The sequence below is a fragment of the Musca domestica genome, unplaced genomic scaffold (genome assembly GCF_030504385.1).
Source record: "Musca domestica strain aabys unplaced genomic scaffold, Musca_domestica.polishedcontigs.V.1.1 1, whole genome shotgun sequence".
Taxonomy (NCBI): Eukaryota; Metazoa; Arthropoda; class Insecta; order Diptera; family Muscidae; genus Musca; species Musca domestica.
Window position 1 is genome coordinate 9,531,085 of NW_026712114.1, and position 17,608 is coordinate 9,548,692.

The 17,608-nt window shown below is 34.8% G+C and overlaps 1 protein-coding gene across 1 annotated transcript; it reads right to left on the minus strand.

Annotated features, from left to right (window-relative positions):
* Positions 1 to 16,075: 16,075 nt before the first annotated feature.
* LOC101896365 (NPC intracellular cholesterol transporter 2) lies at positions 16,076 to 16,900 on the minus strand. The gene is made up of 3 exons (XM_005189468.4): positions 16,732 to 16,900; positions 16,550 to 16,660; positions 16,076 to 16,479 (listed from the first exon to the last, which is right to left on the minus strand). Exons 1-3 carry the CDS (start codon positions 16,799 to 16,801, stop codon positions 16,136 to 16,138), a joined length of 525 nt encoding a protein of 174 aa, XP_005189525.1. The 5' UTR covers positions 16,802 to 16,900; the 3' UTR covers positions 16,076 to 16,135.
* Positions 16,901 to 17,608: the final 708 nt, after the last annotated feature.

Consider the following 17,608-nt stretch of genomic DNA (forward strand, 5'->3'; position numbering starts at 1 on the left):
ACAATTCCATTGAACAATGTAGCTAAAATCATTAATATGCAGAATATATGCAAATAGCCATTGAAATTCCAAAAAGTGCAAGAACATACACTGCAACAGAAAGAAAACAGACACAAAAGTGCTAAAGAGTTGTTTCGCTTGGTAGAAAGTGGTGAACTGCCGAATTTGGGTTTCTCCGATGAGAAAACATTTGTTGTCCAGCAGTTTGTAAAAAACAAAATCATAGTGTTTACTTACTTACAAAGAGGTCAGCTTAAAATGTGCACCTTCGATTGGCCACTAGAACTCAAGCGACGGCCATGGTGATGTTGTGAGCCGCCATAACAACCGATGGTAGCTCTCCGCTCGTATTAATCGACCGTGATTAATTATACTAAATGACGAATATTATCGCGACATTTTTTGCTTCCATTCAATAAAATTTAAAAAAAAAAATGTATGGCGTTTGACTTTGTTGCAGTTTTTTTTTTATCTCACCCTGTACTCTTCCATTTCATTGAAAAATTTGGCTTCAATCGTCAAAATACCGAATATCGACCGATATAGCCCATCTTCGAACTTGACCTGCTTGCAGACAAAAGACAGATCTATGCAAATTATTTATTAATTCGTTTTGATTCTAGCGTGATTACAACAGACGGACGGATGGACAGGGCAAAATTTTAACGGAACCCCCTAAAAACTAAATTTTATGTGGTAATATTCTATCAGACATAGGTCAGGAGGGATACACATTTTTTAATATCTACAAGTCTTTTTGATTCCGAAATTATTCCCCAGTACTCTTCAAAGTTATACTTCGTTCAAAGCCAAATAATTTTTCGATATAAAATCTGCAAAAATTTTCAGAAAACAAAAATTTCGGAGTGGAATGGTCACATATTACAATCAAGTCTCATATTACCTCAAAGGGTTCGCCCCATCCTAACCTATGGAGTTATATTCTGGTGCCATTCCTTGAGGAAATCATCTTACTTACGTCACGTTGACAAAGTGCAACGAACCACATCCCTACTAATAACGGGTGCATTTAAGAGCACACCTCAAGCTGCACTGCACTTCTGTGCTTAAGCCCACTAAGCGTACACTTAGAGGAACAGACAATTAGGTGTGCACGTAAACTTAAAGAACTAAACCGATCCTAGGGCGTGTAAGGAATGTGGGAGAGGAAGCCTACACTAGTGATTATATGTCACCACGGTTGTGCTTTGACCCACCTGACATCCATATCCATCCATACCTGATAGTGACACCTGGTCCCGTAACAATCCAGCTTTCTGCGTCCATTCCGACGGTTTAAAGAGGGAATGCGGAACGGGAGCTGGTGTCTTCTGTGACACTCTTAATGTTCGATAATCTTACAAGCTTAGAAACGACTGTAGTTTATTCCAAGCGGAAATTTTTACTGTCAAAAAAGCGATAGAAAAAAGTATATTATTTCATGTAGTCATAACATGCGAACATCATTGATTGCGCTCTCATAATGAATTCAACTATTTAATGGTCTTTCAACACTGTGCTCATATCTCCAATGGCTGTTTATAGAAATATCAAACAAAATATAGCATACTTTAGGGCACAACAATGAAAATCTCATTGGCGTATGACGTATATTTTAACTGCGATAGTATGGATAGAAGATGGGATGTGAAATAGAATAATGTGCGAGCCAGAGGGTTATAAAGAGTTGTTTTTATACCCTCCACTATACATAGTATGAAGGGTATATTAAGCTCGTCATTCCGTTTGTAACTCATCGAAATAATAATTTTAGACATAACAAAGTATATATATTCGTGATCGGAAGCTATCGTTAAGATAGAAAGCTAACATTTTGCACAGAATAGTCTTTTGTCTGCAGGCAGGTCAAGTTCGAAGATGGGATATGTCGGTATTTTGATGATTGTAGCCAAATTTTTCAATGAAATAGTCTGAAAATCAAAAAAGAAGTTCCTTCTGAATACTTTACCCCCTGGAGGAGTATTTCTATATCGATATCGTATATCCCCCATATAACGATACCTCCCGGTATCGGTATTTTGAGCTAGAAGTTCTTTCGAAGCACTTTAGCCCCTGTTAGAAAAATGTCTTTACAGGTCCACGATATCGTATAGCCCACATACAACGCTACCCCCCGATATTCGATATTTTGACGATTTGAGGGACATTATTAACCAGAGTTTTTTTTCAAATTTCATATTTAGTGTTCGTAATAGGAACTACAGCCTATGACAAAGTATTGTATATGTAGGCCCACGTCTTCGTATAGCCTCCATATAACGATACCTCCTAATATTTGCTATTTTTGTGATTTTAGCGACATTATTAACCTGAGATGTTTCAAATTTCGTATTAAAAGTTCGTAATGGGAACTACAGTATATACAGAAAATATTCTTTGCAGGTCCAGGTCTTCGTATAGTTCCCACATATCAGTATCTCACTATATTCGGTTTTTGATGATTTTAGCGTCATTATTCACCGAAGTTGTTTCAAATTTCATATTTAGAGTTCGTAATGGGAACAACAGTCAGAAATTTGTCTATGCAAGTCCAGGTACTCGTATAGCCCCGATATAACGGTACCTCCCTATGTTCGGTATTTTTTCTTTCAAGTTTCGTATTTGAATATTGTAATGGCCTATGACAAAAGTTATCTATAAAGGTCCACGTCCCCAATGTAACGGCTATATTCGGTATTTTTTAAGTTTTAACAGAATTTTTATTTTTTGAATATTTCCAAATTCATCCAATTAATTGGTGGAGAATATCCCAAGTTCGGCCCTGCTTTTTTATTTGTTTTTTTTTTTTTTTTTTTCAAGTTTAAGATTTAGAGACATTCGGGAGCTCTGCCTTTGATTGTCGAAGCTTTGGAAAAATCGAAAACTCTCTACATGTTCCTGATAGGAATGCATAATGTTATATTCGGGTTGTAGAAGAGTTATAGTAGAATGGGAATTCGGATGGTTGACACTTTGTAGATACAATGTTAATCGGTAAACACAAAGTTGTTGTTGCCCGATTGAATGTATTTTGTAAATCGGAGTGGATTGCAGATGTTTTGGAGGTACATTACGTTGTAAACGTTCTGATTACAGATGACGTGAACTGCAATGTTGACAGATGAATGGTAGTAGGTCTGAATGTACGATGTTGATATTCGAATGACAGTTGATTCGGAGATAAGCGGGTACTATATTGTTTATCCAGAAATACGATTAGGTGTTAGGATTGTTGGGTGTTCGGAAATTATTGGAATTGCAATTGCGATGTTGATAAAAGAATTGTACACTATTTGTAGGTAATTGTGAATCACGTTGTTGGTGTTCCGGTGGTAGCTGATTTGGAGATAATCGAGAACTACAACGTTGTAAGATGATTGATAACGCCATAATTTTTAATATATATTTTTTTTTAAATTTATAAGTGAAAAAAAATGTCGGAAATAGCACCATATTTTAGAATAAGTTTAGATTTGTTCGAATTTGAACGAGATATGGCCTCCAAACGACCAATGGAACCGTCACATCCTGCCCGAATGTTGCTCTGCGGTAATTTGACCCATTCCCGGGTTAATGTCCAAGGTCTGCGGCCAAAATGTTTGCGTGCCCAAGGCTTTAATATATCCTCCAGAATATTTTCGCGATAATATTCGGCAGATATTCTGATGCCACGATCGATTAATACGAACGGAGAGCGACCATCGGTTGTTATGGCGGCCCATACCATAACCATGGCCGGCGCTTGAGTTCTGGTGGCCAACCGAAGGTGCACATTTTCAGCTGACCTCTTTGACAAGTAAACACGATCATTTTGTTTGTGCACAAACTGCTGGACAACGAATGTTTTTTCATTGGAGAAAACCTCATTCGGCACTTCACCACTTTCGGCCAATAGCTCTCTTGAGTATATTTTCTTTCTGTTGCGGTGTAAGTTCTTGCATATTTTGGAATTTCAATGGCATTTCCCCGCGCTTATTTTTCAATATTTGCCGAATGGAATATTGCGATATGTTCAGCTCACGAGCCATTTTTCGGCCACTGGGACGCGGGTTTCGATCAAGTCGCTTCTTTACTTTTCGAACCATTTCAGCTGATGTCCACTTCCTTGACGTCGGGCTACGCCAATATCACGGTAACGGTAACGAGCGATGGTACGAGACACAAAAGTTTTATTTACATTTAAATGCTGGAGTGCTCTAACGATAGCCACTTATGGTTTTCCAGTCAAATACAAAGAAATCACACTATCACGCTTGAATTCCATCGCGAATAACTTTCTGGAAATTTCTCACCAAAATGCTTTTGTACGCCTGTAAACAATATAATGAGCTGTCACTGGAATAATTTTAAAAGCTGTCGGACGAGTGGCTTAGAAATGACAGCAGTCTGAAGTCGGTTGCAGTTTTTTCATCTCACCCTAGAGGGTTTGTATAGGTTCTTTGTCGGCAAGCATAATGTTATAGTAGGATTATAGACGATTTGTAGTTGAATGGGAATTTGAATGATGATGTTCGTATGGTTAACGCTTTGGAGATTCAATGTTGGTTTTTGGTGATTTGGAGGTAATAGGGAACTACAACGTTGTCGATGATTGATAAATGATAAGTGAAAAACAATATTGATGATGGGATTGTCAGACAGTTTGGAGACAAATACTTAATTATATTGCTACCCAGCAAAATGTTTGATCCCAAAACATAAGTGCAGAGATTTGGAAATTTTAGGAAATTTTTAAACTTGAATCAAGAATGAAGATCTTCTGTGTTGCATAGTAAAATTTAGAATACCGGTGCTCATGTCCATTGGCTGTATACCTAAATGATCAGATCAATCACGACTTTATGTGAACTTATGGAAATAAGATGAAAATGCTCAGATATTTCACGATATTAATATGAAAAGAAGAACCGATGAAATCAGAACTTTACATCGAACCACTTTCAAATCAGTTTACTGGGTTATTTTCATGTAAAAATAATGGGTTAATATCTTGACGTATTACGACTGCCAAAAGTTGATTGGGAAATCCATTATTTGATAATGGAATTTTTTGCTGGCATGTTTTATGTTTAAAATTCTTAATTTGAATAAAAAAAGTCAATAAAGTATTCTCAATCTTACTTATCGATCATTTATATAAACAATACTTTATTGACCTTTTGCCATTTTTGGCGTCTACCAAATTTGCCACTCTAAAACATATTTTGAGTTACTCAGTGTAAAGTAGGATACATTGTAACGTAGTGTTCGAAATAATAATCAAACTCTTTTTCCAATGTACCCGATCCATTCAATAGATTAGCCATATTTATAAACACAAATTGGGTTCTTTTTTCCACTGGCCACCATTATCAGAATAGTTCGTGCCGTAGAATTAAGTACCCGTGACGTAGTGATTTTGCACTCAAACAATTGCCGGCTATTTTCATTGTTTTAGTTGCAATGAATAATACAGTTCGTGCAGAGATAACACAATTTTTGGTTAGTTGGGAGACCATTATAAACAAATTGAAATTTTGATAAATCACAAATACGGTGAATAACAAAAAGAATTGGGTGGCATGTGCGAGATTTTAACAGGTACAAATTTACACTGAAAGAAAAATAGGGTTAGTAATTTTTTGAACTTTATATTTAACTAGCAAGTGCCCGCTACTTCGTAAGCGAAAAGTCTATCTTTAAGTTTTAAATTCGTTCCAACAGTGTTAGGCTTTCTCAGTGCTCGAAATGCACAAGTGGTTCAGTTTGACAACATTTTAAATTAAAACTTCATACATCGTACGAAATGTTCAGACTTTCAGAATTTTATATATTATTCAATTTTTTCTATTTTCGGAAAAAAAATAATAGGAAAATGTTTACTTTTACAACAAAAATTCGTCAATCCTTTTATTTTGAAGTTTACCGAGGAGGATATAAGTAAAACTATTGTACAATGGACCCACATCCAATATTTCAACATCTCCTCAATATCAAATTTCAGCCCTATCCCTATTACAAATTTAATAGAATTTAGTACATATATCCAAAACAATCCTCACATCAGACACCAACAGTGATCCAAAATTCCTACCATTTATTATTTTTCGAACAATTATGGTATACAGTTCCAAAACTACCCTCATATCTCAAAACCAGATACAAAGAGACCCTCAATATAAAATTTAGAGATTCCAGCTCTATATATTCACTCTATACCAAATTTAGTAACATTTAGTACTTTTCTTATATTTTTATCACACATTTCCAAAGCCATCTCTATATCTCAAACCATCTCAACCACAGACTCCAATAATGACATCATGGTATTTCAGACTTCAGGATATCATCTCCATTCCTTCACCCAATACCAAATGTAGTACTATTTAATACTTTTCGTACAATTATAATATACATATCAAAACCATCTGCATATCCCAACCACAAACACCAACAGTGGCATTCATACAGAATTTTAGTTCTATTCCTGCAACCAATACCAATTTTGGAACTTTTTAGTACATTTCGAACTATTATGGTACACATTTTGAAAATAATCTTCATATCTCAACCTCAGATACCAAAACCTCAATATTCAATTTGGGATTTCAGCTCTATCTCTTTACTCAATACCAAATTATATACTATTTAGTACTTTTTTGTAAAAATGTAGGACATATTTCCACAACCATATGTCAATCTCAGATGCCAATAGAGACCTTGATATTAAATTTAAGGAACCCAACCCCATCCCTTCGCCCACCACACAATTGAGTACCACTTAGTACTTTTCGAACAATTATAGTACGCCTTTTAATAGCCACCACCATATTTAAATCCCAGATACCAAAAGAGAATTTAATATAAAATTTCAGAATTAGATCCATATCCCTTCACCCAATTCAATACCACCTTTTACTTTTCGAATAATTATAGTACACATTTCCGCAACCACTTAAATATCTTCTCCCCAGATACCAATAGTGACATAAATGACAATTCCAGGATTTCAGCTCTAATCGTTCAACCAATACCGAATGTAGTACTATTTGGTACGTTTTGTACAATTATATTATGCATTTCCAAACGACCGCCAAATTTCAAAACACAGATACAATCAGTAATCTAAGTAAAAAATTTCAGAATTTTATCTCTATCTCTTCGATTAATACCAAATATAGTACCATTTAGTACTTTTCGTACAATAATGACCCTAATACCAAATTTCACATATCAAGCTCTGATTATCTAATGTCAAATTGCGGTAAATATTTTACAATTTAGTACTTTTCGTACAATTATAGTACACATTTCCGAAAACACCTCCATATGTCCAGGCTGCACGTGAAGAGCGACCTTAATGCCGAATTTCAGATTTAAGCACGTTTTGTTCACCCCATACCAAATTGTACCAAATATAGTACTATTTAATACTTTTCGTTCACTTGTAGTACACATTTCCAAAACAGGGACCCCAATACCAAATTTCAAAACTCAAGCTTCATCCGTTCACCCTAAACCAAACTGTTTCAAATTATGTACCATTTAGTACAGTTCGCAAACTTACTACACATTTTCAAAGCCACCTTCACATATCACACTTACTTTCCAACATTGATTATCATACAATCATACCCTCCATATTTCCAAATTTCAGAATACTAGCTCTACTGGTTCACCCAAATCCAATTGTACCATATTTAGTACACTTAAGTAAAAATTTTCATAACATCCAACATCATAAAGCCCAATAGGAATTTTATTTTTCAAATTTCAGGATTTTAAATTTACCGGTTCTCCCAAAATTTAAATTGTATCAAATTTGGTACCATTTAGCACACATAAGTACAAATTTCCATAACTACCTAAATCATATAATTCAATACAAAAATTATTTCCAAATTTCAGGATTCCAACTCTTTTAGTTCTCCTAAATTGATTTTTTCCCTAAATTCGAATTGTGCCAAATTTAGTACAATTTATTACACATAAGTACGAATATCCAAAACTACCTACATACCCCAATTCTACAACGCAATGGTAATTTTATTTCCAAATTTCAGCATTCCAGATCTATCGGTTCACCCAAATCGCCCAAATTGTACGAAATGTAGTACCCTAGTTTTTTTCGTGCACATAAGTACAAATTTCGAAAACTTCCGCCAATAATGTTAATTTCAAATTTTAGGATTCCAACTCCACCCGTTCTTCCAAATTCAAATTCTACTAAATTTAGTACCATTTAGTACTTTTCGTATAGATGAGTATACACTTTCAAAACTATCTCCTTACATTGACTCTATTCCTCAAACTTGATTCCCATTCCAAATTTTTAGCTCTAACTGTTCACAGGATACGAAGTGGTAGCAAATGTAGCACATTTTAGTAATTTTTATACACTTATAGTGCGAATTTTCAAACATCACCCATTACTCACTCCACTAGTGACCCTTATTTCAAATTTAAGAGTTCTAGCTCTACTGATTCGTGAAATTCAAAGGGTATTATATTTAGTACCGTTCTAGTATGAATTTCCAAAAACCCAGACTTTTCTGACTTCTTCGGACTAAGAGTGACCCTCACAAATTTCACACAAGATTCTAGCTTCAGCCATTTTGTCTGGGCGTTGCTGAATCATTAAGCCAGTCCGTCAATCACTTTACTCGTTTATTAATAATAAATAGCATTTAGGTCGACTTCAAATGTCCCGGTTCATATTTCATCGAAAGAGATATAGGGTCTGAAAACGTAATTTTGATGACTTAAATTTGACCCTATCAAATGATATATACCCTTTGTAGCCACAAGACCAAGTTTTGTAGCACCGATTTCATACAAGAGATACAAATTATGATTTTAAAAACAATTAAAGATTTTAGATATTCTCCGTGTATTTTCGAAAAAAATTATTGACAACAAAAGACTGAATGGCAAGGTTGTTCAAATGTACTTGACCACTACAGATTAGATAGAGAACTTACCGGCCAACCAAAAGAATTTCCTCCAACAACAGGTGTGCAGCACATCGCAATCAATTGCCAAGTCAAAAAAAAAAAAAACATTTCGGCCGAGTGTAATTTTAGTTCGTCTGTCCGTCCGTCCGTTCGGTCCGTTTGTTTGTTTTTTATTAAATAATGTTGATAATAAATTCCAGGTGCAAACCATTTACCAAGAATATTGTCCCAGCTACTGTTTATGGTCGTTATCGTTAACTCCTGGCATCAACTGATTTTGACGGAGGCACTTGAGAATGGCTAATTGGAAGCGTATCATTGAATGAATGCCTAAAATTTTAAAATCGTTAATCGACTTTGGTTGGGGTAATTTGCAAAGCAAAATTAATAGTTGATTTTTCAGAAATGATTATAAAGACAAATAGCGCGTTATCGTAATGTACTTAAATGGTGATGGAATGGCCATTGAACATTAAATGCGAAATTTTAATGTGTTTGAAATTTGTTCAAAGATCTTTGAGGATTTTCGGGACAATTTATTTATCAAAAAAAAAAAAATTCTTTTGATGTTAAGGAAAAAGTTAATATGGGACAATATAATGGACACATGCCAATTAAGATCTCCATCGAAACTTCTTTTATTTTTAATGGTTTTAATCTATATTAATAAAAGAATAAAGTAATTGACTGACAGACTGATTGATTCATTAACGCCCAGACAAAACGGCTGAAGCTAAAATCTTGAAATTTTGGGCGAGGGTCACTCTTGGTCCGAAGGGATCAGATAAGGCTGGCTCTGTAGGAAATGGTGCCAAACTTGCACAATTTAAAATTTTTGGAGAACCGATAGAGTCGAAACTCTGAATCTTGGAAATAAGATCTCAATTGCATTCTAGAACTGAGAAATATAGGTAGTACTAAATTTGGTACAATTTAAATTTTGGGTGACCCGGTAGAGTTGGAAGACTGAAATTTTAAAATAAGACTTCTATTATATTGTATGATGTAAGTAGTTTTGTAAATTCGTACTTTTGTGTACTTTATGGCACTAAATTTGGTACAATTTGGATTTAAGTGAACCGATAGAGGTAGAATCCTGAAATTTAGAGTTAGGGTCACTTTTGGAGTGTAGTATTGGGGTATGTAGGAAGCTTTAGAACTTTGTACTATATGATACTAAATTTGGTACAATTTGGATTTGGGTGAACCGACATGGCTGGAATCCTAAAAATGGTTATTGAGATTTCTTTGGGATTGTATGATGCAGGTTGTTATTGAAATGTGTACTTATATGCACCAAATGGTACTAAATTTGGTACATGTTGAAATTGTGTAGAGCTGAAAATTTGAAATAAGATTTCTCTGGATTGTATGATTGAGGTGGTACCAATTGGATGGATAGGGCTGAAATCCCGAAATTTGAAAACAAGATTACTTTTTTCTTGGGTTAAGTTAAGTGTACTAAATAGTACTAAATTTGTTATAAATTGCATTTGGGTGAACCTATGGAGCTGCAGTTTTGAAATTTGGAATTATTTTTGGATTTTTTAGGAAGAAATTCCAAAATATATTCCACTTTTTCTGTTGTTTCATATTAATAGTAATCTACATTCGGAATTTCAAGATTCAAGGTCCAAAGTGTGAAATTTTAGCCAAATGCCTTGATGATATATAAAAAAATGAGCTCCTTTCCTTATATCCTATGCCGCCTGGCTACAGAGGGTATATACGATTTGTACGTATGAAAATAGTCCAATTCGGCCCAAAATTGGCACATCCTAATATTCTTGTGAAACTTCAAAGAGTACAAAAGGTAAAAAGAGTACACAAATTTGGATTGGTAGTAGGAATAGTGAGTTTTGGTCGGAATTGGTGTATAGTGTTGAGATATGGTCCATATTGGTGTGTTAGTTTGAGATAAGGAGGTGGTATTGGAATTACAATTTAAAAAGTGGTACTAAATTGGGTATTTTGGTAAAGAATTGAGTTGGAAGTCTAAAATTTGGAATTAGGATCACCTTTTGTACGAATTGGCTGATATGTGGCGGGAAACTCGGAAATACTTACTAAAAAGTACGGAGGCTACTAAGTAGTTATAACTTTGGTGCATGGGGAAGAAATGGAGCAAGAAATCTGAAATTTGGAAATACAAGGAGGTGATTTTGTTATATGTGGAATACTGCTTGAAATCTCAAATTTGGCATTAGGGAGGTGGAAGTTATTCATCCATTTAATAACTTGATATTAATAAATTGTGGTCATTTATTTAATACATTCTAATAGAGATAATTCTCTTAACAAAAATTCAGTTAATATAAATTCTTTTTTCCTCATACGAAGTAGCTGGCTCTTGCTAGTTAAATTATATTATATTTTTCGATGTTTAGACTTGCTTTCTGTTATTATCTTCCCTGTTTTCATTTGTGTCCCGATAAAGGAGGGATGGATCTCCTCCCCAGAAAGCTCATAATTAATAATTCAATTCTTTGTATTTTTTATATTTTTTTACACAAAAAGAAAAAAATATTCCAAGTCATAAAATATTCCTCAAGCATAAAGAGAAAATTTTAAATCCCACAATCTCTGCCATCTCCACCACCCCGAACTGATTTAACATTCTTGATGTTATGGGGCAAAATGGAAGCAAATACTTACATGTGTAATGCCAACACAAGCTTTTAGACAGTATTAAAAATTCAAAGGTTTTTGGGGGATTTTAATACACAATGCCATCATACTTAGTACTGCAAACGCAAAATAGACAAAAATGACATCAAACTCAAACAGATGTATTTACACATACATATGTATACAAACAAGTTATATTATTGAGTTATTTGCATTCCTTTAAAGTCAAGGCTTGAAAATATCAAGCCATTGAATTAGTGAAATATGTTGACGAAACTGCGGTTTTCAAATATTGATTGAAGTCAAAATGCTTTCAAACTAAAATAATATCTGAACCTACTTAAATATACAATCATCGGTTCGACCCGTGATCAAAGCATCGGACCGGTAATGAGAAACTACTAACAAAACAGCATCTAACAAAACAGCATCCTAAAACCATATATTATTAAGAAGTAGGTACTTACCAAGCTACCACCAAAACCAATAAAGAAATTCTAAGACGAATATTTTGCTTTGTTATTTAATATGTCTGACGATAGGGTTGAACTGGGGGTCTTCTTAATGGTAGTCGGTTACACCATACCAGAAACATAAATTCCCAACAAAAATACTAAGAATGGTGTTACCAACTCATTACTTTAACTAATGCATGTCGCACGAAATGACTCTTTTTTTATATCCTCCACCATACATAGTAAGTTCGTTATTCCGTTTGTACCTCATCGAAATAATAATTTTAGACATAACAAGGAATATATATTCTCGATTAGCGTAAAACTCTAAGACGATTTAGCCCTGTCCGCCGTCCGTCCATAGTAAACACGCTACAGTCAAAACGAATAAATATAGGAAACTATTTCTTTACACGGATCAGTCTTTTGTCTGCAGGCAGATCAAGTTCGAAGATGGGCTATATCGATATATAGCCCCCATATAACCGTACCATCCGATATTCGGCATTTTGATGATTGTAGCCAAATTTTCAATGAAATTGTTTGAAAATCCGCAAAAGGAATTCCTCTGAGTACATTACCCCCTGGAAGAGTATTGTCTATATAGGTGCACGATATCGTATATCCCCCATATAACACTACATGCTTATATTCGGTATTCTGATGATTTTAGATACATTTTTCAATGCAATTGTCTGAAAAATCTTCTCGTGTGGATATTCAGGGACATTATTTACCAGAGTTGTTTCAAATTTCGTATTTAAAATTCGTAATGGGAACTACAGTCTATGACAGAAAATTGTCCATGCGGGTCCATATCTTCGAATAGGGCCAATATAGCATCGCTTCCCTATATTCGGTATTTTGCCAATTTTAGGTACAATATGCACCAAATTTTCATGTTTGGAGTTTCTAATAGGTACTACAGCCTGTGACAAGAAATTGCCTAATGATCTAATGTAAATATCCATATGCGGTCCGCTATTTCTGGTACCTTTCACATAAAAACTCAATATTTTCAAAAAATACACACATGTCTATATATATCTACAGGGTGAGATGAAAAAAACTGCCACCAATTTCAGACTGTTGTCATTTCTAAGCCACTCGTCAGACAGCTGTTAAAATTATTCCAGTGACAGCTCATTATATAGGTTACAAGAGCACAAAAGCATTCTGTTGACAATTTTCCAGAAAAAAAGTTTTTCGTGATGGAATTCAAGCGTGGTAGTGTGATTTCATTATATTTGGCTGGAAAATCACAAGTGGCTATCGTTAGAGCACACCAGCATATAAATGTGAATAAATCTTTTGTATCTCGTACCATTGGTCGTTACCGTGATACTGGTAGCGTAGCTCGATGTCAAGGAAGTGGACGGAAGAAAACAGCAACATCAGCAGAAATTGTTCGAAAAAAAAAGAAGGAACTTGGCCGAAACCCGCGTCGCAGTGGCCGAAAAATGGCTCGTGAGCTATACATATCGCAATATTCCATTCGGCAAATATTGAAAAATGAGCTCGGGGTAAAGCCATTGAAAATCCAAAAAGTGCAAGAACTTACACCGCAACAGAAAGAAAATATGCTCAAACGAGCTAAAGAGTTGCTTCGCTTGGCCGAAAGTGGTGAACTGGCGAATTTGGTTTTCTCCGATGAGAAACATTTGTTGTCCAGCAGTTTGTACACAAACAGAATAATCGTGTTTACTTGCCAAAGAGGTCAGCTGAAAATGTGCACCAGAACTCAAGCACAGGCCATGGTGATGGTGTGGGTTGCCGTAACAAACGATGGCCGCTTTCCGATCGTATTAATCGAACGTGGCATCAGAATAAATGCCGAATATTCTTGCGAAAATATTCTGAAAAGCCTTGGGCACGCAAACATTTTGGCCGCAGACCTTGGACATTCCAACAGGACTCAGTACCATCGCACTCAGCACGCGCCACCCAAGAATTATTACAAAATGAGGTTCCTCGCTTCATTTTCAGCACACAATGACCACCAAAATCTCTGGATACCAATCCGTTGGACTATTGTGTCTGGAGTATTTTGGAAAGCAAGGTTGACACTAAAAAATACCAAAGTGACGATCACCTCAAGCAAGCGCTTCGCCGGGAATGGGTCAAAATACCGCAGAGGAATATTCGGTCAGCGTGTGTCGGTTTCATTGGCCGTTTGAAGGCTATAAATCGTACCAAAGGTGACCAATTCGAACAAATCCAAACTTATTCTACAATTCGATGCTATTTCCGACATTTTTTGCTTTCATTTAATGAAATTAAAAAAAAAAATTAAAAATTTATGGCATTTGACTTTTTGCAGTTTTTTTTATCTCACCCGTATGATAGATGTACCAAAGGGGGTTTGAAAACTCGGCGTACGAAAAGTACAAAAATATACTACATTTCGTATTATGTGAACGGTAAAGGCTAAAAACTTGAAATTTAGAATGTGAATCAATGTAGGGAGGTAGTTTTTTAAGTGTGCATTTATGTATACGAAAAGTACTAAACAGTACTAAATTTGGTACCATTTGAATTTGGAATCCCATGATTGGGATATGGAGGCAGTTTTCGAAGTTTGTGCTTACAATAAGTACTTAATTTGGTAAAATTTAAATTAGAAAGAGGATTACTATTGCATTGTAGGACTTAGGTAGTTTTGGACATCCGTATTCATGTCAACTAAATGATACTACATTTGGTACAATTTAAATTTTGCGTGAACCGGTAGAGTTGGAATCCTGAAATTTAGAAATTGCATTCTAGTACTGAGTAATGAAGGTAGTTTTAGAAATTAGTACTTATGTGTACTAAATGATACTAAATTTGGGACAATTTAAATTTCCAAGAGTGCTGGAATCCTGCAATTTAGGAATAAGATTACTATTGCATTGTAGGACTAAGGTACGGAAATGGGTACTTATGTGATGTTTTGTGTGGTACGATGCTATTGTACTTAAGTGTACTAAATGATACAGAATTTGGTACAATTTCGATTTGGGTGAACCAATAGAGCTGGTATTCTGAAAATTGGAAAGAAGATTAGGTCGGAGTTTGGGTTTGGGATATCCAGATAGTTTTGGAAATTTCGAATGAGGATTACTGTTTGAGTGTAGAATTGGGGTATTTAGGGAGTTTTGGAAAAGTGTACAATATGGTACTAAATTTGGTACAATTTGTATTTGGATAAAATTTGGAGTTGGGATTACCGTGTGAGTGTAGGATTATGATATGTTGAAAGGTTTTTTTAGGGACAAAAGGTACACATTTTCCTAATAGTCTTTCAAAAATTGGGAAGACTTGAATAATATATTAAGTTTTGTGCATTTTCAATACTAAAAAGGCCTAACACGAACTGTTGGAACTGCAAAAGTTTTAAAGTGGAATTTTCGCTGACGAAGTAGCGGAGACTTCGTAATAAAATAATATTGCACAGAATTTTCCTTTCGTCCAAAGTTCATTTTGGCCGCATAAATTTATTGATGGTATAAAAACCACACGAATCTGTTGGATTTTCAAAACGGAAGCCAGTTAGATCTTAGTCGGTTTTGCTGACATCTTTATTCCTTCAGCCAATTGTACCCAACGTCCCATCTTCTAACTTTATAAAATTGTTGTATTTCGAAGTTTTTATTTTCAGTTTGTAAAAGGTAAAAACCGATGTATTTCATTTTATAACCTGACCTATGTTTGATACAAATATTTCATGGTGAGGACGATTATTGTTCATTAATTTTTCAATGGGTTTATCTTTGGCTATAACTCATCAATATACAAATCCATCAAAATGCATATTTTAACACACAGCATAAATTGCTGGAATATATTAAGCCTTATCGCGATGAAAATAAAGGTTAGGGTCGGCTATCCCTACTCAATCCTTTTTGGCGCATAGCAAATAGAGTTGAAACATAACATAACCTACCCTGAATATAGTATTCGCCTACGATAGTACTTAATTTTTCATAAAAAAAGTAAGAAGGAAATTTTTTAAGACGTATTTTTTTTTCATTTTAATAAAGTGTATTTTGTCTTAAATATTTTTCAAATAAAAATTTAAAATAAAAAGTTAAAATTATCACAGAGATTTCCAAATAACAATTTTTCTTAAATCACAATCTAATAAACTAACGTAGCATTCACATTATCCAGCTGATGTTCAATTTCCTTAGTACTGCCCCCTGCATTACCCTTCTTAACTTTAATGTCACACCGGAAGCATGTCAAAAGCTCTGAATCTTGATTTTCAATATAAATTTCCACAGTGACACTGATTTCCGGATAATGGCTGGCAATGGGAAACAGGAACAAATAGGTGACATCTTCGGTGGGATAGAGGGGACAATAGGCGCCATACAGGAGATTGGGGCAAACATTGCGTACCTCTTCAGGCAACTCATAGGGTACAGTCAAACCCATTGTTTTGGCTTTAACCAAGGTAGTGGCTTTTGTGACCGATTTGTCTGGAGGCAAAGAAAACGAATTTTATTAATTCCCGGATTGGGCCATTAGTTTTTACTCGATTTAACTTACATGTCACAAAATGTATCTCCATATCGACACTGGTGCCTTTCACAATATCACAAGGTGGCACCTCACATCCTTTTACGCGCACTTCCAAGGGAAAAGGTTTGTCACCGTCACCTTATGTTTTAGGGGAACAAATATAACGTTAGCTTATAAAATTTATTATTTAAAATTCACTTTTTTCTTACATCGCTTAACATCAGTGGCAAGGCTGGAAGACAACAGGCCACATAATAACAACACCACAAAACGAAACATTTTTTGAAGTTTTAAATTTATTTCTAATTTAAATATAGCAGAAATATTCAACAGTTATGCCCTGCTGGCTTCTGAACTCAGTGTGATTAGGAACGCCCCTTAGTTTCGAGATTTTATAGGTCTTTCAAACAAAAACTTCGTTCGATTATCTTATCATAATGCTCGTTCTTTGCGAAAATATATCAAGATCGTGAAAATTGTGTACAGGGTTGCCAACATATTTTTTTTTTGGGTGTTATCCCATAATTACACTAAGTGACAAATTTCAATTTATTCGATAACAATAGGGAAAATCTAAAAAATTATTAAAGTAGAGTTAAAATTGGAAAACAGGTGTATCGGAGTTTTGAAAGTTTAAATAGCAAAGCAACCTTATAGGAGGGACAATTCCACAATTTTTTTTTTTTTTTTTTTTTTTTTGTTGGAATTTCCCTTGCCCTTGAAATCCGCTGATTTTAGGGATATAGTGTCTTCAGCAATATTACTGATAACAATGCAAGGTCCTTTTTCTCGTTGGAAACTTTAACTCGCTTGAGTTAACAAAAGGGTGCTTTTTAGTCCTTTTTCCCAAATTTTTTTTTAAATTCTCTTTGAACTGGGTTGTAGCAAGTAAAAATATTCCACAAAACTATTCTTCAAACTGCAAAAAACTCAATAATTTTTACATTTTTTTAAATTTTGTTGAATGAAAGCAAACAAGTAAAACAAATTAATTTCGGCTGAACTTTTAATACCCTCCACGTTAGGGTAAAGGAATCATTTTTATATAAAAGTATCTGAATTAAGGCGTGCTCCAGTGGGTGAGGC

Bases quoted from the DNA above. Each gene is read 5' to 3' on its own strand.
- LOC101896365 (XM_005189468.4), bottom strand. From the start codon at position 16,801: ATGTTTCGTTTTGTGGTGTTGTTATTATGTGGCCTGTTGTCTTCCAGC. The intron at 16,661-16,731 runs GTAAGAAAAAAG...CTAAAACATAAG, and splicing joins TGCCACTGATGTTAAGCGAT to GTGACGGTGACAAACCTTTT. The intron at 16,480-16,549 runs GTAAGTTAAATC...CTTTGCCTCCAG, and splicing joins GGAGATACATTTTGTGACAT to ACAAATCGGTCACAAAAGCC.